This window comes from Hibiscus syriacus, unplaced genomic scaffold (genome assembly GCF_006381635.1).
Source record: "Hibiscus syriacus cultivar Baekdansim isolate YM2019G1 unplaced genomic scaffold, ASM638163v2 tig00110716_pilon, whole genome shotgun sequence".
In the NCBI taxonomy this organism is placed as follows: Eukaryota; Viridiplantae; Streptophyta; class Magnoliopsida; order Malvales; family Malvaceae; genus Hibiscus; species Hibiscus syriacus.
The window spans coordinates 830,930-854,528 of record NW_024062835.1 but is presented as its reverse complement, the minus strand read 5'-3'; the positions used below and the strand labels follow the sequence as shown (position 1 = coordinate 854,528).

The window sequence follows — 23,599 nt, the reverse complement described above, 5'->3', positions numbered from 1 at the left end:
AAATAAGTTCATTTATCTTATCATCATCAGGAAAACATAACATGATTATGAAATGACAGGAAAAAACAGGTCAAGACAGACAAGCTCACCTTAAGGTGTCCCGCTTCTTCAATTAAACAATTAATACAAAAAGAAGGCTCCAATTCCTGTGTCATTCGGTAGTCATGACAGGAAATTCACCATCTGGTGGTACTTAAAAGATGATAGTAAAATGAAACACGAGCTCAAACGATGCAAAGATATTTAACAGTCTCTTCAATCTCTCCACAATTTTCCAGCTGCTATATTCTAAATTTCACTCACCAAAGCCAGAGTCCTGTCCACATCGAAACTATCAAGACGCACTGATTCATTAAAATTACAATCGTCGAGTGTGACGGCCGCACCATATGAACTCCAATAATCTACCACAACAAACAGAAAAGAGAATGAAAAACACTGGACTCAAAATGAGGGTGAAAAGTAGATACACAAAGCAGTTTAAACTATATTGCCAAGAACAGTCATTTGAAATACAATAGTTGCCACTTGTTATAGTTAAGAAACATGGCTTATATATATTAATCGTCTTGAATGTTGAAGCAAGCAGTAACCTTAAAAAAATAACCTCACCGAGCAAAAGCAAACAAATAATTAGAAGCACCACTATTGAACAGAATTATCAACAATAAATGCATAATAAATTGGGACATGAGAAGGCAGTACCATAGACCCATCCCCCTCCTCTTCCTATGCTCAAGTCTTCATTAAGAGCTAATCGGATTTCTGGATTTCCTGTAAGATAACTTTTCATTTGAATAGTGCCATCAATCTCGGAAGTTAGTATATATCCCTGTTTAAAACATCATTGAATTGGTTGATAAGTCAATCATGAAATACACTGGAGTATCTAAGAATGGGCTGAAATTTTCAAATAATGCACTCGGTAAAAATAATTCGTCGGATAATGCCGTGGACAAATTATTTCGTCGAATGGGGTAAATGCTACAGTATTGATCGAAGTCGCGTTGCCGTCCTGAAGTCCTATCATATCCCCTCGAAGACACATGGGTGTCCATGCGTTTTTGCCATGGAAGTCGCATGGTAAGCCATGCGTGTTTAAACTCCCAAGGTGCATGGCATCTCCCCCTGCCACATTGCATGGGCCATGCACCAATCACGTAGGTGATAGCTGGTAGTTGGCATTCGAATATAGGTGGTAGTTGGTAGTTGGCATTCAAATACTGGTGGTAGTCGATAGCTGACATTCAAATGATAAAAGTTGAAGCTGCCCATTTCCTAACCCATACCTTGTAATAACAAGTTGAAGATAAAAAAAAGTATTTTAGCTATATATATATAAGAATAAAATCAGGAGTGATCGTCTAAAAACTAAAGATAGGAGAAACAATTGGAGGAGAGTGCAACTGATATAGGGAGTAATTGCAAAGAAGATTAATAGGGGAGCATTTCAGAAATTTTGGTGTGCTTTTTCTTTCGTTGTTCTAATTTGAGTATGTATTATATGGTAAATTAGTTTAAATTAGTGTTATTTTTATCTCAAATTAGTCCAATAGTTTGTTAAATTTTTTTTACAAAAAAATGGTGAATTAAGTTTGAAGAAATTTTATTTGAGGTATTTTACTATTGATTATTATGTTAATATTATTTTTATAATAATTTTATATTGTATAATATCATTTTACGATTTATGATCATAGTGTACCTTTATTTATTTTATTCAAAATTCAAATTTTGAATTTGTAAAGAAAATAAGCAACAACATTTTCACGATTATCCGTTTTAATTGACATATTATGGAAAATGAGGTTGCAGTTATTTTTTAGTCTGAAAGACCTATAAATATGATGTTCAAAAGGGACATCACATTTGTAGAAATGAAGCAGAGGATAAAAAGAAAATTTTGAGCTACAGTTGATGGTTTAAAGTACTTGTTTATGGTATGTCTCAATCCAGTTAGATACACTGTAGTATCAGTTGAAGAAGATATTGATATTAGAACCATGATTAGATTACACGAGTAAACAAATATTGTAGTTATTAAGTTATTTGTTGATGTGCGTAAGATATCTGATGTTCCTGGGTCATTAAGAAATGTGTCTAGAAATTCATCTCAAATGGCTTTCGAAAGAGAGTTGAGGACCTGGCATACAGATCGATACACAATTTTATGGCGCTATTGGAAAGTGTAAATGAAGTTGGTGGGACATCCACAACAACAGTATGAGGAGAAAAACATATATCATTTGGAATTGGTTGTTGAAGCTAAAAATCAATGGGGAGAAATTCATGATGATTCCAGTGAAGATGAAGAAACTAAGGAACTCGTTTTGGCCGAAGATGATAATTTTTGCGGTTGGTGCACCTAACTTGGCCACTGGTGAAGTTTTGACACCGTATGAACCTACCCCTCAAATGTACGAGATATATTATGATGCAATGCGAGCACTAGAATTCCCATACATGCCACATATACCTCCATACGACATGGCTGAATCATTTGAAAATTCTAGTGCATTTTCGGTTGGGATGCAATTTAGAGGAAAATATGAATCTACATTGGCGATTAAAGAGTATTACACAAAGGCCGTGTTGATGTCCATGTTGCAAAGTCCAACCAAAAACCATATATGCGAAGTGTGTTAAATATGGCCTAGAGTGCAAGTGGAAGATCATAATGTCAAAAATTCAGAGGCACAATGCTTGGGTTATTACAAGATACAATATTCCTCACACATGTTTGCGAAACTCTACTGAACAAGACCACTGACTATTGGACTCCGATGTAATATGCGAATACGCGAAGGTGTTGGTTGAAAAGAATCCAAGGATCCCTTATTCAGTGTTAGTTGCATCTATTCGAAGCCAATTTGGATACTGAAACATGCATCACAAGGCTCACATCAAAGGAAGAAGTAATAACTCTTCCAAATGATCCACTCGTCCAAGCCTTCGAAAAGAAGACCAGAACAACAGTAGACTTGCAATGACTTTTTTATTGGGAACCTGATCTTATTTGGTCAACATGTCTTCTATAGATATGACCGTCTGTCTCTTATATTTGCAACGATTTTTTAATTGCATCAATTCGATATTGGGAACTCAAGATATGACCATTTTAGTGAAGACAATGCATGCAGAAAATCCTATATGAGATTAATGTGGGATTTTGTAAATATTACGAATTTTCAATATTTGTATTGATTATTTGTAATATAATTTAATATATGATGATGAATTATATTTTAGGATTATATTTATTATTTTATTAGGAATTAATGTTGAGTTAAAATATTATTTTTAGTTTATTATTATTTTATTAGGAATTAGAGTTAAGACATGTTTAGTTTGTTATTATTTTATTTAGGACCTTTAGAACTCATCCCCTATTCATTCAACTTTGAAAAAAAAATTTCTTTGATTAATAATACAACGAGTGTTCGTTTTTACTAGTGCTCATTGCCTTGTGCTTTCGAAGCTTCTTCTCCTGGAGTTCTTTCAAGTTCTTGTGAGGGAGATTAATCTTCACACTCCAATTTGCCTTTTCATCGTGACTAGGAGGGTTGGTTAGAGCCATATTATCGAGTTTTCCTTTTCATTGCGACTAGGAGGGTTCAATAGGACACTTAGATCCATATTACGTGTTTGTCTTTTCATTACGACTAGGAGGGTTCGATTGGACACCTATCCATCTATTTTCCACAAATCCATCCTCACCATCATCATCTTTACCGTTCACCTTCATAAGGTTGCCACCTTCTACTATTCATTCCCCTTTGTTCTTCATCGAGTCTAAAGCTTTCTAGGTTTGATTCTTCAACAAGAGCAATGTTCATTAATCCGCCACCACTTCCCTATCAATTGGTACACAAAACCGTCAAGGTACCCCAATGGAGCTAGTTCACAAAAGATTCATCGTTTCAGGTTCTTTTTATTTAATATTAGTTTAGATTCAAATCCTTTTTGTTAGTTTGCTATTTTTTAAAAAAAAGGCCAAAAAATAAAAAAAGCCAAAAAAATCACAAAAATTCAAAAAATTGCAAACGAAGGAATTTAGGGCTGATTTTCTCAAGATCTCATATTCATCTTAACGGCGTGTTTGGTTGACATATGGGATTACCGGGGGAATGTAATCCTTATTCCCCTATTAGGTTGGCAAATAATCCTATTCCCCGATAATCTTTTATTCCCAACAGTGGATTTTTTGGGATGTATTACCGGGAATGTGATTACCTCCTTTCCCTTAGGTATTGTTGGATTACCGACGTTTTGGATTAAAATGCCCTTATTGTTTTTCAAAAATATCCTTATTTTGTCGTTGAATAATAAAAATTCTACGAAGGTTAAATTACAAATTTATCCTTAAACTATTTTAGATTTACAAAAAAAAGTCTATAATTAAAATTTTATATGAAGTTCAGGGGTTAAAATAAAAATTTACCCTTTCATTAAACCTATTTATCTTTTCAATTTTGTAAAAAAAAATTATATATATTTTATGAATTTAAAATTTTTAAAGAAAATATATAAATTAATTATAGTAATATTATAGTAGAATTCAACTTGTTAAAAAACAAATATATAATAAGGACAATTTGGTAAAATATGCATTCCAATAATATTTTATTCCTTTAACCAAACACTGTAATCTTACATTCCTGCTAAACCAACCAAACACAAAATACAACATTCCCAGTAATCATATTCCATGGTAATCTTTTATTCCAACTGGTAATTTTAGATTCCGTGAACCAAACCACCCTAAGAGTAATTTGCAGTCAAAAATTTACCCCAATCGAAGTTCATTAGAGCCTTCAAATACATCGTTCAAGTTTCATCGACAGATTCGGTCTAGAATCTAGTTGAATTTCTTAAAAATTCTACATAAGGAATTTCGTGGTGAAAATTTCTAGATTGAAACTAAATATATTGCAGATCATTTGGAGATCAATAACACCTTTGAACAAAGCGATCACGAAAACAGGCTGTTGGAGGATTCACCGTTCAACAGAGTATAATTTTTCAAAATTTTTGGACACCGATAACCTCCTCAAAAACGTTGCTCAAGTTGACCCAACATTTTCTAGGTTTCTGGTTTGGTTTTTTTTCTTTGACTCTTAGTGCTTTAAGTTATTTTGTTTTCCTTTTAATTGTTCTTTTGAATTATCTAACACATTATCTTTCTTATGTTAGTTGGACTAAAGAGTTTGCATATTTTTTCATTCTTTGCATTCTCGTTCTCTTGGAGTCTAAACCTTGTTTGGACTCTTAGAGATTTTAGGTTTTTTTTTATCTCCTTTGCTAGTAATCAAACTCCGATATGAACTGTGGAAGACTACTTGGTAAAGTGAGTTTTAAAGAGTACATGATCTACTTACTTGCCTCTTGTTGTGTTACTTTCTTGGAGTGACTTGTGAGGTTTTTTGCTTTGTTGATTTTTCTTTCTTTTATTTTTATTTTACTGAAATATTTTTTGAGTGTTATGATTTCAGGATGGACGACAATAACAACAAGACACTTACGGCTATCTTAGCCGCACTTGCACGACTCACGACTCAATTTGTATGATTTGATGAACTTAACAATACCGTGAGAGAACGACAAGAACCACAACTAGATCTACCAAACCAGAATCCAAGACCAAACAATGCTAAACTTTTGGTACATAGATGAGCACAACCACGTTTCCAAGCACCCAAACTCTTTGCAAAACCAAAGTTCACGATCCCATCTTTTAAAGGAGACAATGATCCGGACAAGTACATCGATTGGGAAGGAAAAGTTGATCTTATGTTCACATACCATGAGTGCCCCCAAGCTGAACAAGTTCCCCTCATCACCATGAAATTCGAAGGATATGCTCACACTTGGTGGATGCAAACAAGGAAAAAGATCGAGAACTTCCAAATTCAATCAATTACTTCTTAGACCGACCTCAAAAAAACTATGAGGAACTGATTCCTACCGATACATTATAGGCCACATCAGTAATCATATATGTATTTGAACGAATATCTGAATTTTTTATAATAATTAACTTGATTTTATAATAATTTATATATTTTAACTTTAAAAATATTTTATTTTATCTTATCTTATTAAATATATTTTATTATCAAATTAAATTAAAATATACATTTTATTCTTATTTATTAAAATATATTTTTTATTCTTATATTACATAAAAATATATACTTGATCTCACCTTAACTTTTAAAATTTAATAAAATTGATATAATTACACATTTGGTCAGTTTGACTTATATATTCTATCAATTTAGTACTAATTTTAATAAAATTAAATTTTATATATTTTATCTCATCTTAACATAAAATTGATATAATTACACATTTGGTCACTTTTACTTTTATATTCTATCAATTTAGTCAAAATTTTAAAAATTAAAATTAATTTATATGTTTTATCTTTAACTTTTAAAATTAATATAATTAGACATTTGAATACTTTTACTTATATATTCTATCAATTTAGTCATAATGTTAATAAATAAAAATTAATTTATTATTCAAATCAGATCATGCCACGTGTTAGTAGTACCAAATATCATGACATGTGTCATCACATGATTGAAGGTTTTAATTTAATTTAATTTAATATATTTAATTTCCACAAGCTATTGGGACAAGGTTAATTATTTTCCTTGAAAAATATATTTTTATATTAATTTTAAAATATAATAAGAATAAAATTTAAATATTTAAGTTAAGGTAAAAAATTCTAAATATTATTTACTTATGTTTAGAAAATACTAATATAATTTAAATATTTAATTTTAAAATATAAGACCATTTTATTTACTATTAATTTTTATACAAATAACAATTGACTTTATAATTATTTTCGATGTTGGGGTGTTGTGGAATGATAATGCTGAGGCGGACGTCGAATGTATTGTGGGCTTTGTGGTTGCTCAGGATAGTAGTCATCATCCTCATTCATTAGGGGCATATGATCTGATGTTGCAAATATATGTCCACCACTATGCTCTCCCATCCCTACTGGAAACGTAGACTGACAAATATTCGTATTTGATATCATAGATGTCATTTGCTCAAAGTCATACGTCGATTCAAACATGGGAGAGTAGATGGGTGCTTGAGGATGCATCAACTTGGGTATGTATGCCGGAACAGAATAATCATCAAACGATTGCGTTGTTCCCGCTTCATGTTGTTGAGATGAGCTCCCACTCGGTAAAATTTTATCGGCTTTACCAACTATTTTCTTATATTTCTTAAATTGTTGCCTTTCTCCCAACGTCGTCATGTATGACTTTTTATGATCCCAATAATAATGAAGGTAAGCCGAAGTCTCAAAATTAAAATCATCATCTTGAATGAGATCAAGAGGTGGAAAGTATGAAGCTCTGTAGTTCCAAGCATTAATGTAGTTCGTGTGCTTCGCAACCCAATTCACGCTGTGCTTATCCTGTCCATCTAATCTGTGCAAGGGATAATGATCCCATGGAATGGGCGGAATAGGTTGGTGGAAGTCGAATTGCCTCGACACTCGATCTGAAAATTGTATTTCAATAAAAGCAAAATGAATCAATGGCACCAATATTGACAACCATCCAAAACATCTTCCGGCACACATGCTATAATTTCTTCCTCTATGTACAACCTTCAATTAAACTGTAAAATTAAAATTTATAAAAATTAATTAGACGCGAAATTATATAATTATAAATAAATATTATTTACATTTATATTATAAAACTGGGCCTCCAAAAATTAATTAATTAGGTAAAATTATAAAATCATAATAAATAAATAAATAATAAATGAATTTAAATAAATTAAATTAAATTAAATAGAATTATTATTATATTATATTAGAAAATATACATTCTTTTTGCTATAAATGTCGATCTTCAACCGAAACTCTTTAATATTATTATGCATTAGTCTCCCCTTTCTATTTTATGCCTCCATCTGTATAACAAAAAAAATATTTGTTACTTATTTTTAATCACAATAAATAAATTATAATTAGGAATTTAAATTAAAATAGAGAAAAGAAATATTATCTTCCGACAAAAGGAAAGTCAATCGATGTTCGACTAATTGGTGTTAAAAATGGAAGTTTGTGCTAAGCCCAATATTGTAGCAAAATCATACATCCACTGATTTCTACTGTATTAATATTATTGACGATTACTGACGCCTTGCACATCTCACGATACAAGAACGCCAATATCGAAGATCCCCAACTATACTAACGTGTATTCTGAAAATTTCTAAAAAACGGGAGATACTACTTGTGAACCAGATTACCGAATTTATCCAGCATCAAAACTCCCCCAATCAAATGCAAGATATTTTCTCGAGTTGCATATACAATTTCTTCTTGGGTACTATTTTGTTGGAGTTTAAATTGATTCTCCAACCACGATAGCCTTAAACATCGCCCTTTCAATTCTGGGCTTACTGTCATCTGTCCAAGAAACTCATTGCAAATTATTTCCATATTATTTTAACCATTTCTCATCACCATCGACATCTCATTTGTTGGAACCCCGAGTTAGAAGGCCACATCTTCTAAAGTTATCTTGCATTCTCCGCATGGGAAATGAAATGTATGTGTTTTGGCCTCCAACGTTCAATCAATGCATTGTTCAAACATGGGACCAACTTAACAAATGTCACATAATAAAATCCAGCCTCTTATAGGTTATCTTCAATCAAAGGGTGTGACTTAACGGAAATATTGAGCCGATGACAGAAGACTCATTGCTCATCTTCCTGTAATGATAATATTCATGAAATTAATCAATTGATCATAAAATAAACTTCTATCATTTAATAATAATAATTTATTCTCAAATAATAATATTTTAATAATAATAACATCATCGCTCCCAAATGGCTAGAAATATGTTGAGCGTCAAGATGAAGTAGTTGATTTTGTTTTGCCATTTGAACAAATATGTAGAAAAAATAATTTTAATAACATTAACAATTTAATATAAATATTATTATAAAAAACAATTTAATCTAAACTAAGTAACAGATTAAAACACCAACAAAAAAATTACTTTATTGTTCCCTTATCTTATTCCTTTCTCTCTTGTTCTTCCTTTCTTCCTTATTTTCTTTCTTTTTCTTCATTTCTTTCTTTTTCTTCATTTCTTTCTTCCTTCTTCTATTTTTCTTATTTCATCTCCGTGCCCCCTCCCTCCCGTACACTCTCCTGTATAATAACAACCCAAACAACCCGGACCCTATCATTGCAGCCATTATTGACCCAAATTGCAGCCTTTATTGCTGCCCCCATGCAGGCGACAAACTACCATGCAGGGGCAGCGTCACGGGTGCCGTTCACGGGGGAGGGGAGCACATGCATGCAGGGTGAGAGACGCATGGCTTATAGTGCGTCTTTGAAGGGTTTTTTCTGGCCAAACGTGCATGGCAATGCGACTTCCATGGTATAAAGGCATGGACACCCATGCATCTTCGAGGGGTGCAACGCCGGGACAACTGTGCTACTCCGATCAACACTGTAGTGTATTCACCCCATTCGATGAAATAATTTCTCCACAGCATTATCCGATCTGTGTGCTTTATTTGAAAACTTCAGCCCTAAGAATGTGTGTGAAATGCAAACTTCTTGTTTAAAAAGAATAATTACCTGCAATAAACAACTAAAGAGGAGCACGTAAATATGATTTGAAATAATGGGGGTAATGAAAGAACATATGTTAACTACTTTTAAATTTATTTTGTTCAAAAGGAAAGAGAGTGGTAGAAGCATTTTAGGGAGAAAAAAATAAGCTTATATTTAAACTAATCCACAAAACTTAACGGTAGCTGGTTGGTTTGACACTAACTCGACCATAGACTCTATTCATCAGTATTAGATTATAAAATGTCCAAAATAAGTAAAAATATAAACACTTCAAATTATTGAATCCAATAAAAATGATGCAGTTACACTAGAGCTAAATGTAACACTGATTTTCTCGATCATATCCACAAAATTTCCTCTCTTTCGACCTCCAGGCTCATTTGCTACAAAAGATTTTGTAATTGCTGTCCCGGGCATCCTCTTATTTCCTTGCTGCAAGCATCCAAATTCAATCAATTAACTTCCCAAGTTCATGTTGATAAAATTACAGACTACCATTTATGAGGGTTCATAATCAAGCAACCTTATCATACCATAAAGACGGCCGCAGGGCCAAGGGGTTGCAAACGTGCAGCATCAACCACAATTGGCTCATTAAAGATGTAGGACTTCAAAACCTCAGTAGATGTTATTTGCACATAACCGAAGTCCTAGATGGAGGAAAACACATATAAACAGTAGTAGAATCTGTTCAAATCTTTTCAGAAGAGCAATGCAAAATTAATAGTAAACATTTCACCGAAGAAACAAGGCCTAGCATATTTCATCGGAGAAAAATGTTACTGTTAAGTTCTCTAATGTACAGAGAGATTCTAAAATGCTTTCTACTTATATATTCATATTCACTTCTTGAGATAAGCCATGATGCGCTAATCGAAATGAATCTTCACTTAAAACCCCTAAATAATCCTTAATAACACGACCAATCCTTTGCAGAAGTTCCAGGACGAGAGATGGGGATGCATTAACCCTTGTGGCAGCAACAAAGAACAGCCCAACAACCTTCACGTGGAAGTAGTTCACACCATCCACATTCTATCAATTGAAAAGAATCATATAAAGCTATTAGGGCACTACAGCAGCTCAGTTACTTAATAATCAAGTAATATACGCATCGGACTACAATGGCCTTTGATACCAGAAATAGGAGTTGAATGAATCAATCTTAAATCTGAACATATCATTTGTTCAGCCAGTGAAAAGGTATACTGCCTGACATTACTTTCTTAAGATAACACCTACAAAGACAGGAGCACCTCCTCTTATCCATCCTCTTTCCAAAACTTGACTTTACGGAAGAATATCTATGCACTTCCTTTTGGTACTTCACCACGATCTGTGGTAAAAAAAAAATTATCAGTCTTTGAGTCTTGGAAATCAATTCTGTAAATAATTTGCGCTTACGTACATGCTTAAGTACCAATCATGAAAATTCAAATATATGCCAAGAAATTTCTATAGGATTCATTTCATTTTTAAGAAATTCTTACATAGTTTGGCAGGCTAGTTATTCCCATTAGTTTTACATAAATTTAACATGCAAAATCAATTTAAGCCTTAAATCGCTCTGTTGGGAAATAAACGAATAATTTTCCTATAACCAGATTAGTGAGAGTGCGAAATAAAAGCGAAAAAAGAATACTCGAAATTGATAACGGAGTTCGGCCAATTATGCCTACGTCTCCAGACTGCTGCAGATATTTTACTAAAGAGAGAAAATTTACAGGTATTTACAAAACACTCACAACTCACAAGAGAACTCTCTAAACTCTTTAGTATTGGGAGAAAGAAATGATTTGGGATGGTTTTGAAGCTAAATGGGTTAGGGTATTTATAATTGAAGCTTAAGGACTAATATTGTAATACCCTAAAGTATAGGGTACCAATTTGATAATTATCCCGTTACCCAAAATTAAAAAAAACTGCACCAAAATTCGGTGCCTACCATTCCAATGCACTTTTGATGCAACTTGTTGTTATTTTTAACAATCTCCCACTTGAAGACTAATTTTAATTTGTCTTCACACCTCGATCAATGCAACAACATTTCTAGTCTTGTTACTCTAGCATGCCAAATGAAGCTGAACACAACTTGAGTTTGTCCATAGTTACCGTCTTTGTTAACATGTACGCCGGATTTTGAGCTCCACTAACCTTGCGGGGATTATTCATGTACTACTAACAGCTCCCACTGCACGAGCAATATCTGGTCTAGTACAAACCATGGCAGACATCAAACTTTCAATTGCTGAGGCATACGACACCTTCACCATGTGTGCACGTTCTTCATCCGTCTTTGGTTACTGTTCTTTGGAGAGTCTAAAATGAACACCTAAAGGTGTACTTAGTGGTTTAACATCTTGCATGTTAAACTTGGAGAGTACTTTGTTGATGTACTCAGCCTGTGATAACATCAAAGTCCCCGACTTTATGTCTCTCTTAATCCTCATCCCAAGAATCTACTTTGCAGCACCTAAATCTTTCATTGCAAACTGCTTCGACAATTTTTGCTTCAAGTTTATAATCTCTTGCATGTTTGAACCTGCAACGAGCATGTCATCAACGTACAACAATAAAATAATAAAGCTGTTGTCAAACTTCTTGATGTAGCAACAATGATATGCTTGGCATATGGTAAAACCACTGCTACTCATGAAGCTATCGAACTTCTTGTACCACTGTCTAGGAGCTTGTTTTAAACCATACAAGCTCTTCTTTAACCTGCATACCAGGTTTTTCTTGTCTGCTTCTATGAAGCCTTCTGGTTGCCTTATATAGATTTCTTCCTCCAAATCACCATGAAGAAAAGTTATCTTCACATCTAACTACTCTAGATGTAGATTTTCTACATCTACAATTTTCAACACCAGTCTGATTGTAGACAGTTTCACGACTAGAGATAAAATTTCATTGTAATCAATACCTTTTTTTTGCCGAAAACCTTTGACAACCAATCTTTCTTTGTAGCGTTTGCTCCCATCATGCTCTTCTTTGATCCTGTAAATCCACTTGTTATGGAGCGCTTTCTTGCCTAGTGGTAATTCAGTTAATTTCCACGTCTGATTTGACATAAGCGAGTCCATCTCATCTTTCATGGAAGACTCCCACTTGACTGAATCATCCACCTACATTGCTTCATCATAGCACTCTGGTTCACCATTGTTAGTCAACAATAAGTAGTGCAAAGAAGGCGAATAACATTGGGTTGGTTTAGGAATTCTAGAGGAGCGTCTTAGTTCTGGTGTGCCTGGTTCTTCTTGAACTGCTTCAGGACTGATCTGAACATCATTTCCAGAAATCTCCTCAAACTCAACAAATTCCTTTGTTTCAGCTTCGGTGTTGGAGCTACTTGATTCTATGGATTACCTGTCTTTGTACATCACATTCTCATTGAAAATGAAATCTCTACTTCTGATGATCTTTCGATTTTCATAGTCCTAAAACCGATAACCGAACTCATCACCACCATAACCAACAAAGACACATTTGTTGGACTTAGCATCAAGTTTACTTCTTTCAGCAGAATTTATGTGTATATAAGAAATACAATCAAACACTCTTAAGTATGAAAGGTTTATTTCTTTCTTGCTCCAAACTTCTTCTGGTATTCCACCATCCAAGGGAACTGAGGGCCCACGGTTGATCAGGTAAGCTGAAGTGTTGATAGCTTCAGCCCATAGTAATTTGGGCAAGCTGGGATGTATCCTCATGCTTCTGGCACATTCATTCAGAGTTCTGTTCATGCGCTCTGCTACGCCATTCTGTTGCGGTGTCATGGGAATTGTTGTCTCCATCTTGATTTCTGAAGGTATCAAAGACTTCTGATTTCTTCTTCAGAAAATAAACCCACACCTTCCTTGCAGAATCATCGATGAATGTGACATAATATAGTGAGTTTGCAAGAGATGGAACTAGAGATGGTCCCCATACATCAATATGAACCAACTCTAACTTTTTAGCCTTGGGTGTCTTGCCAATCTTTGTAAAACTTACTTTCTTTTGTTTGCCAAAGATACAATCCTCACATAGTCTGACATTTATGTTCTTTAGATCCGATAGCTTCCCTTTTGACAAAAGTGTCTTTATCCCTTTCTCGCTCATATGGCCAAGCCTTTGGTGCCATAGGTTTGATTTTTCATCAGCAGCATCTGCTGCTGCAATGATATTCTCTAAATTTGAGGTTACATAGAGAGTACCAATCTTCTTACCACAAGCAATGACGAGTGCTCCTTTGGTAATCTTCTATTCACAGCCTGAAAAGGTTATATTATATCCTTCTCCATCAAGCTGTACTACAGAAATCAAATTTCTTTTGAGGCCAGGAATATGTCTCACTACTTTCAACCTCCTGGTGGTCTGGTTTGCCAACTTTAATCGGATGTCTCATTTTATGATGATCTTCATGGTTTCATCATCGGCTAGATGAACCTTCCCAAAATCACCACTGGCATAGTTCTCTATGATTTCTTAGCTTGGGGTGGAGTGGAAAGATGCCCCTGAATCCAAGATCTATGATTCAATCGGACTGTTGACGCTTAGAATCATGGCATTACCTGTTTCCTATGTCATGTTGGTAGATTACTGTACGCAGATATCTTTCTTCGGTGCTCGACAATCTCTTTTAAAGTGACCCTTCTTGCCACAATTATAACAGTTAAAATCTTTCTTTCCCGTTCTGGATTTCATTGACATTCACTCAAAATTTGCGTCAGCCCTCTTTACTGCCTGAAGTCTGACACTCCTCGCATTGAACCCTTATCATTGTAGTTCTTTGCGCCATCATGCATTGGAACTTTCTCACGACAAAGTCTGATGCCTCTTCTTGCCTCCTCCCTTCTAACACGAAGGTTGAAGCTCATTTCCCACCTTGTAAATAGGCAGTTTCTCCGTGGTTGCCTTTTCCCTCAACGTCTTGGCTCTCTTCAAATATTGTCCACTAGTCTTTGAAGGATTGTTCCTCACTTGAACATCCCTCGGCAAGCCCCTGCTTCGACCCTTCTCTTAAGATGGTCTCTAAAGCCATGTTCTCTACACGAACATGCTCGGGAAACTCCTTGGACACGAACAACTCTTCTTGCACTCGCCTTCTACTCGCCTTGGCAAAAATGAACCTTATTGAGCCAACTCTCAACGCCTTTTCGATCCTGGGTTCATCCTCTTCTCTGGACAACTCGATCTTGGGCTCATCCATCACCTTGGATGACTCATCTTCACTCGGGTAATTTTGCAATACTTCTAGCATCTTAAGTCTGAACCCCCTCATTTTCTCAACTCTTACCCTCGTCTTAACATCTTTGACACTCGAACTTGTGCCAAGACTGCACACATCTTCCCTAAACTCACCATCTGGTTCATCATTGAGTGGATTTTCTCTTCCACTCAAGGAACAACATTCATCATCCTCTGACTTACCTTCATCACGGAATCTCTTGCCACTACCCTCGACTTTCGTCTTTTCTTTGGAAGTCTTGTTTTTCTTGACTCCAAATTCTTTGATAGACTCAACGGTTGTCAAGGCTTTATACAACTCATTGACTTCCCTTCGCTCCAACACTCTCTTCGCCCATGGCTTTAATCTGAACATGAAGGTGAAGAATCCATCTTCTTCAGTTAAACTTAGGACTTTGAGGATGAGTTTTCTAAATCGACTCACATACTCCTTAAGTGTCCCTTTATGCCTGAGATGCCTCAACTTGGACCACGCCTCTATCCTGGCATACTGTGAGTAGACTTGCTCACTTTGCACCCTCGGCTTGACGACTTTATCTCTTGTTATCGCACCGATTCCCTTCTTGTGCTCGACTGCTTTGACACCTGCAGTCTCATCAAGTTTTCATCCTAGGTTGACTACTTGAGAACTTGTAGTCGCACCACTCTTGCTCCTTGATTCGAATACTTTGGAAAATTTAGCCTCACCAAGTCTTTCCCCTATTTTTATTACTTGGATACTCGCAATCTTGGGCATTCTTCCGGGTTCGGCTGCTTCAACATCAACAACCTGCCTCGTTTCGATCCTTGTTTGGCCGTATTGATCCCATCAATCGGGCTAAGTCTTTTTTTTGGCTTGGTAGCTTTAACACTTGCAACCGCGCCAATTCCCACTACTTCTCCTTCTTCCATCCTCTTCATGATGGCTGTAAGGCGACACTTCTCGAGACATCCTCTAATCAAATGAGGACCATCATAGAAGTAGCACTTCAAATTTTCCTTTCTCCCCTTCTTCTTTACACCAGACTTAGCCTTGCCATTCTTTCCCAATGGCTTTCCTTGGCTACGAACAGTCAATGGCTCACATTGGCCACTCGAAGAGCTTTCTCTACCATCTCCCTACTGCACCTTTTCCCGATCTCCCCCACTATTTCCAATATCTTTAAGCATGGGACTGGACAACACATCGCTATTTGGCTTGTCTTCAGCAAGCTCAGTCAGCTTTCTGGCTATAGCTATGGCCTTCGAAAGTCTCTGGGCATATCTTTTCTCTCTCCTGAGCATCGCCCCTGGTCTAATTCCTTCCAAGAAGGTCTTGAGCGCACCCCATTCACTCACTTCTCCCTTGCATATGAGCAACTCCTTCTTGAGCTCATCCACTTCGTTTCTCAAAGCCATCGCTCCCACTCAAATCTGGCTTCTTTTGGATCGTTTCTTACAATTCCTGCGAACCACCGTGTATTAGAACATCTCCGTCGATAAATTCATATAGCCGACCAAATTTTACTATTAACAAAATTCACTATTCATATGAATAGTAACCTCACAGAAAAACCGAAAAAATTCAACACCAAAAGCTCTAATACCAATTGTTGGAAAATAAACGAATAATTTCCCTATAACCAGATTAGTAAGAATGCAAAATAAAAGCGGAAAAATAATATCTGAAATTGTTAACGGAGTTCGGCCAATTATGCCTACGTCTCCAGACTGCTACATATCTTTTTCTAAAGAGAGAAAAATTACAGGTGTTTACAAAACACTTACAACTCACAAGAGAACTCTCTAAACTCTTTAGTATAGAGACTAATCTTATAAATACCATAAAGTATAGGGGACCAATTTGATAATTATCCCTTTACCCAAAATAAAAAAAATACAGCGAAATTCGGTGCCTACCATTCCAATGCACTTTCGGTGCAACTTGTTATTTTCAACACGCTCTTTATCGGGAAAAGAACGTTGACGACTGATCACATGATTTGAAACTGAAGATAGAGAGAAAGAAAGAAAAAGCAAAATTGAGAGCTAAATAAACATTTATTATATTTCAAGATGCATCCAGGAAGAACTACACAAGGATCAAATATGAAATAATTCAGATATAAGATCTCACTTACCTCTCAGCTTATAGGAAAAAATCAATCTAAAGGATCAAAATACAGTCCTATAAAGAGAAAATTCAAAGAAAAAGTGAGAAAACCAAAAGAGAAGTGAAGTTTATATGGAAAGAGAAAATAAGAGGAAGAGGGCAGTAAGAAAACTGGAAATCGCGAAAAACTATGTTATTGCCTTGCTAAGAGAGAACGAATAACTATGAGATCATGATTTGAGCCTTTCTTTTCTGATTCGTCTCCCCGGTTTTTTTCTCTCTGCAAATTTAGCTCCGATTTTTGTTTTGTTATGCTTTTGTGTAGTTTTGATGATGAAGGTTTTGCCGTGGTCTTAAACATTATTTTTAACGGATCACTTTCTATTTATATTTATAGATTTTTACCAACCAAATTTCAAATAGTTACGTTTTGGTCACTTACGGTATTGATTTATTAAAGGATAAGGTACATAAATGGTTCCCATACTATAGGATACTACTTTGTTAAGTCCCATGACTATAGGAAATTACTTTGTTGAGTCATTCGACTATTAAAATTTACAAAATGGTCACCCGACTATTTATTATGTTCCAAACTCATCATTTACCGTTAAAAATTTAACGTTCATCTGAGCTAGATGTTAACATGCTGAGTGAGATATGATAGTCATTTGAGATTATGAGATCATATTTTATCATATCTCAATCAGCAAGATAATGCCCAACTCAGACTACCATTATTTTTTTAATGGAAAAGGATGATTTTGGAACATAATGAATAGTCGGGTGGCGATTTTGGAACATAATGAATAGTCGGGTGGCCATTTTGGAACTTTTAATAGTCGAGGAACTCAAAATGGCAACTCCATATAATCGGGGGAACATTTTGCAACGTTTAATAGTTGAGGGACTCAACAAAGCAACTCTATATAATTGGGGGACCATTTTGTAACGTTTAATAGTTAGGACTCAACAAAATAATATTCTATAGTCAGGGACCATTTGTGTTCTTTACTCTTTATAAAATAGTAATCACTTACGTTATTGATTATTATATTTTTTATGCAAAACCTTAGTCAAAATAGGTTAATTTTTAATTCAATCTTTAAATTTTAGATAAAATATTTATTTGATCCTAAACTTTAGATAAAATATCGTTATGACCTTTAAACTTAGTTAAAATATAAATTTGACCCTTGAATTCAATTGAAGACTTCCATCGTTGGTCGCCACTCACCAATGTCACCTTTGGTCGTTATCTATTGTCATCACTGAGATGACCATTGGACCCTAAAATTTATAGTTCTCTTATTTTTTACCTCCTAAATGTGAATATGATATATGTTTCATCGAAAAATGTCTGAACTTAATAAATCCAATGTAGAACTATTTCTATTAAAAATAGTGTTGAACCCTTTGATTTCATTTTAAATTAAATCATAATCAAAATTAAATCATAATAAAAATATATAATTAGTATTCCTTTAAAAATAAGGGCAACAAACAATTAATCTATATCATGATTAAATCCATAAATTTTTTGTTTATAATATTATTATGTTATAATTTTTTGTTATGTTTATAATATTAATTATATTTTTTTAATATTTATAAATATTAAAGATATGATAAATTTTAATATTATATATTTTTAATGGGCAAAATATTTTGAATATTACGTTGGAAATTTATTTAGATATATGTAATGCATAGAAAATTATTTTTTTCAAGTAGAATATTTGCTACAATACTTATTGGAAGTCGTATGGAGCACACATTGACTTCTAAAAGTCGTTTAAAGTGCAAAACATCTTCACTAGACTCCATACATGCACAATAACATAGATAGATGGTGGTGCTCTAGAAGTTTATATTACACAGAATAGTTTTGTAAGAATATTGAGAAAGTGATTTGAAATACTCAATGTTTTGGTATATTCTGTATTTTGGTATAGATGTTGGATTTTAGACTACATGAGCTATAATGTATTTCTACCATTTGTGGTCTATGTTTATAGTGAATTATTATTCTTTTCATCTATGGAATTAGGCTAAGTCTAACCACATCAAACCTCTCGCTCTAAAATTATGATATTTGCTAACTTGATTGTTAAATAAGGCAAACACATTATGTCAAATACACCTTTTAGATGTATCTGACAAGAAACATTTTTATCATACGTCATAAAAATGAATGTCATTTTCATAATTTTTTTAAAGATGTTATATTTATAAATATATAGAGAAACGATAGATTTCAATAATAAAACCTTGAAATAGAAATTGCATAACTCAATACGAAGCAGTCTACAATAGGAATGTGTTTTTTTTTGGATATTCAAATTTGTTAGATAAAATGTTAATCTGAGATAAAAAATAAATGTAATAATAATAAATAAATATTATTATATAATTGAACGAAGCAAAAATAATTATAAAGAATTAAAATAGAAGAATGGAATTGGCTACTCATGTGTAGACACGAAATCAGATGAGTAGAGTAAGATAAATCGAAGAAAGATTTTTTATTAGACTTGTATTAACAGTTTCCTTAAGACATATTCGTCCTTTCCTCGGTGCTTTAATTAATGTTGGACGTTATTCTCCCATGATACAACAACAAATGATCATAATAGTAAGCACAATTGTAGTGATCAATAGAACACAATCTTGCATTTCTCTATCATTGGAAAGAAGAAATTTGGAAGAAATTTTCTAGGTGTATTTCTAATTCAACATTATGAATTGTATCTCAAAGTTTTTCTTCTTCAAGGATTTGTGTCTTAACTAGCCTATTTATAGAGAAGGAAATGGATTGAAGGGTTAAGACATTTCAATGAAAGGACTTAACCTTTCAATTAAAGGACTTATCCTTTTGATGAAAGGGCTTAACCTTTTTATGAAAGGATTTAATCTTTTCATGAAGAAAATTATTAAATAGGTATGATTAAATGGGTGCAACTTTAAACCAAAAATTAAGTTCATTCACCAAGTGACATGAATTATTATTAATTAGTTATAAATAACATCAATTCATTCAATTATTTTTCCAATAATCCCACATGAATGAACTTGATGGTTCAAACACTGACTCGATATGGTGATAGATTCTACGTTTGATATTTTTATAGGATAGGTAGGCATCCCTCTTTGAACCTTCCCTTGTGAAAATATGTTTACCTTACTAGTTGTCTAGTAGACGTGATGTCCTTGAACTGTCCAGTCGTTTGTGTAAGCGGTGACATACCTCACACAAATATCTCACTGACAAGAATTTGGTCCATATAGTCGTGGACATCTTCTTGTTCTGGAATAGTTTACAGAACTATGCCCACTAGTGTCTTTGAAGTGGCTCCACTTCACTCTTACATAGGTGACTTACGTTGTTCGGTTCTCCGAAACAAATATTGGTCATTAAAAGCATTGGTTAACCTTTTTCACATTTTAGTCATTGTTTTCATCATAGGAATAAACTTGGGATAATAATCCATACAGTGACCTCACAAGGTCTATGCAAGTAGTTATCCTATTGAACCTAGATCTTGGGATCTCCAATCAACTAGGTTGAGTTTTCCTTCACATAGCACCTTACATATTTATGGGCTTTAGGCACATTCCTTTTGATGTTTTATCAACCTGATCTATATTCAACCCTTTGGTTAGCGGATCCACAATGTTATCTTTTAATTTTACAAAATCAATAGAGATAACTCCAAGTGAGATCAGTTTTCTAATGATATTATCTCGATGACACATGTGTCTCAACTTTCTATTACACATTATACAAGACATCCCTACACTTTTATGTAGTTGTAGGAAGATTTTCTACTTTTACATAACTCATATGGTGTCTTGCCTATTTTCTTGTGGGTTACCTTGTTTTAAAGGTACATTTTGATAAAATAGCTTCTCCCACATGTTTTGTGACAACTCTGAACATGGTCAAATACTATTCATAATTCTTTAGCAGTCTTATAGATACTATAAACTTAATACAATATATCTGACAATCCATTCAAAATGTAGTTCACGTATTAAAAGTCAAAATCTTTCCAAGTTTTCAACAATAGTGAATGTAAAAACAACGTTTATCTCATCCTCTCTAATAATAGGAGGATCGTTATATATTTGGCCATACTCAATTTGATAAAATATAACAACATCTTATATATGTTACCATATCTTAAAATTCTATTCATATAATTTCATAGACTTCTCATTGTGACTGTTGACCACCAGTCATCATTGAATTTGATTCAAAACTTGAGTGTGAATCAACATTCCATATCACAATTTATGTGAATCGGTGGTATTACCCATTATTTCTTTTAAAACACGAAACAAGAATTTGTAAAGTTTCTAACAATAAATTGAAAATTAATTCAATCTATTTATCATCCGGTTCTATTAAACAACAAAGTTTTATTAAAAATTAAAATTCTATAACAAAATCTGTAACAATGTTGTTACTTCCAAACAATTTCTGTTATAAATAGTAAATCAAATAAATTTTATTGAACAACATGATTAAAATCCTGAAACAAAACTATAGGCCCGATTTTTGTTCACAGACATATCATAGTTTAATTTTTGCACCTTATTTATTGCAACAAATTTTAGTCAAAACTAAAATCCAACAGCTTAGTAATTTCTGTTAAACAACGGGAATTTAGTAAAACTAAAACTCGAAATAGAAATTCACAATCAACACTAATTGTTGAATCCGTTAAGCGTCAGGATTTAGTAAAACTAAAATATGAAACAAAATCAACTTATGTTGGACAATGGGATTAAACCCCAAAACATAATTAATTTCTATTGAACGAGAATAATAAATTAATTCTCGAAACAGAATTAACTTTTGTTGAATTGTGAGAATTTAATAAAACACAAAACAATAGTATAATCTCAATGTATAAATATTATAAAAAAATATTGAATGGTTACACATACCTTTTTGATTTTTTCATCTAAATTCACCATTCGTTACAGTAAAATCATACGAACTTTATCATGTTACACCAAGGCTTGTCCTAAATTTTGGAACATTCAAATTTCATACCACATAAATTGATTTGGCTCCACTCAAACTTGAAATTAGGGCTCCATGCAATCTTAGATTTGTATCAAATCTTTCACATATAATTGTTACTGCAACGGTTCAACCCATTGATTCTTTCTCTACTTTAAATTAAATCAACGTGGAGCTTATAGAAAAATCAGCGTGTAACGTTTACTTGCAAATTTCTTTGAATTTTCTTCGAACCACAATTAGTTTGAATTTACTTTGAATCTCCAATCTCCATTGTAAGTCATCAGTAGTCATCATTAGATACATTAAAGTAATGCTACCTTATAAATAGACAATGTTTTATCTTGTCTCGTGTCACTTGAATATGTTTTCAAAATGTCACACCCCAATTTTCGTTCATTTTAATTTGAATTTAATTTAGTTAATTTTGGGAATTAAACTGTTCGATTATGAAGTTTTTAAGGTATTTTTTGGAACTTTTGAAAGTTCAAGGACCTAGTTTTAGATTTACCCTTCTTTTGTCAAGAAAAAAAGGAATTCAATGGTGTTGAACCTATGACCCTTAGCAAGCATGGTGTCTTAGCCATTAGGCTAGGGCACTATTCATGCTTTATTTTAATAAACTATCCTTATAACTTAGTAGATCAGATATACCCCTAATCGTCTTCTCCACTAGAAAAGCTAAAACCAAAAACCATAAAATGTCTAAGTTTCTCGTCACTATCAAGCTTTGATCGATCATCTTTGTCATCTGTGGTGTACACTGCCAGCACCCCAGTGATCGGCATCGACTTGCAAACAAAAATCGGCCAGTCGTTCATTGTGGATCGTCATTGTTAGTCACAGAAAGACCCCCGATCATCCATCAGAGAACCCTTTCGCCGTCTATGTTTTTATTGATTTAATGCTAAACCAGAAGCTCGTTTGCCTCACCACCACCACCGTTGGACTCCCCTCATCTTTCCGAGAAAAACCCACATGGATTCGTCCACTCATCGTCGCGTTTTCACTGTTATTGAGATGCTTGAACAAGGAGAAGCCTTGGCAGTTCGAAAAATCGTACCTCCCTTGTTCTTCGTCGCAAAATGACTCTAAAATGAGACCTATTGTGCCTTAAATGTTGAATCTGGAAAGTATGGAGTCATTTCGGTCATCGGAGATGCCCCACACGCCGTACACACAACCTCATACGCGTGGACGTTGTTATATGTTTGGAAATTTCCAGAACTGGTTTGATCGGACCAAACTACCCGAACCGTTCAATATCGCCCGAGCCGAGTAGGGAGCCAAGCTGAGTTACAATCTGAGGCAAGCTATGTTGACCATATGTTGACCTTTGATCTACTTGGGGTTGACACTTTGATAAAAAGTTAAATTTTTTGAAAAATTATATTTTATGTTTTTCGGCGTCTTAAGTCTGAATTCGAAGTCCGTTTTGTCATATCCAAACTCGATAAGTTGTTTTCAACATTTTTTCTCCTGATTCAATACGAATTTTCACGATTAAGTTATGTTTCTAATGTAATTGGTTTTGTCATGTATCCAAGACATTATGGATATGAAATTAAAGTTTGAGTGTGATCAAATGTAGTTTAATTGGTTAACTAACATGACTCAA

The 23,599-nt window shown here is 33.9% G+C and overlaps 1 protein-coding gene across 1 annotated transcript; it reads right to left on the bottom strand.

The window, feature by feature from the left end:
- Positions 1-215: 215 nt before the first annotated feature.
- LOC120138895 (AP-4 complex subunit mu-like) lies at positions 216-17,869 on the bottom strand (the record flags this gene model as incomplete). The annotated part of the gene is made up of 7 exons (XM_039154284.1): positions 216-404; positions 706-832; positions 9,956-10,081; positions 10,183-10,299; positions 14,263-14,265; positions 15,408-15,415; positions 17,866-17,869. Coding segments are annotated over 7 exons (501 nt in total), but the record flags the coding sequence as incomplete, so codon positions are not given.
- Between the last annotated feature and the right edge of the window lie 5,730 nt (positions 17,870-23,599).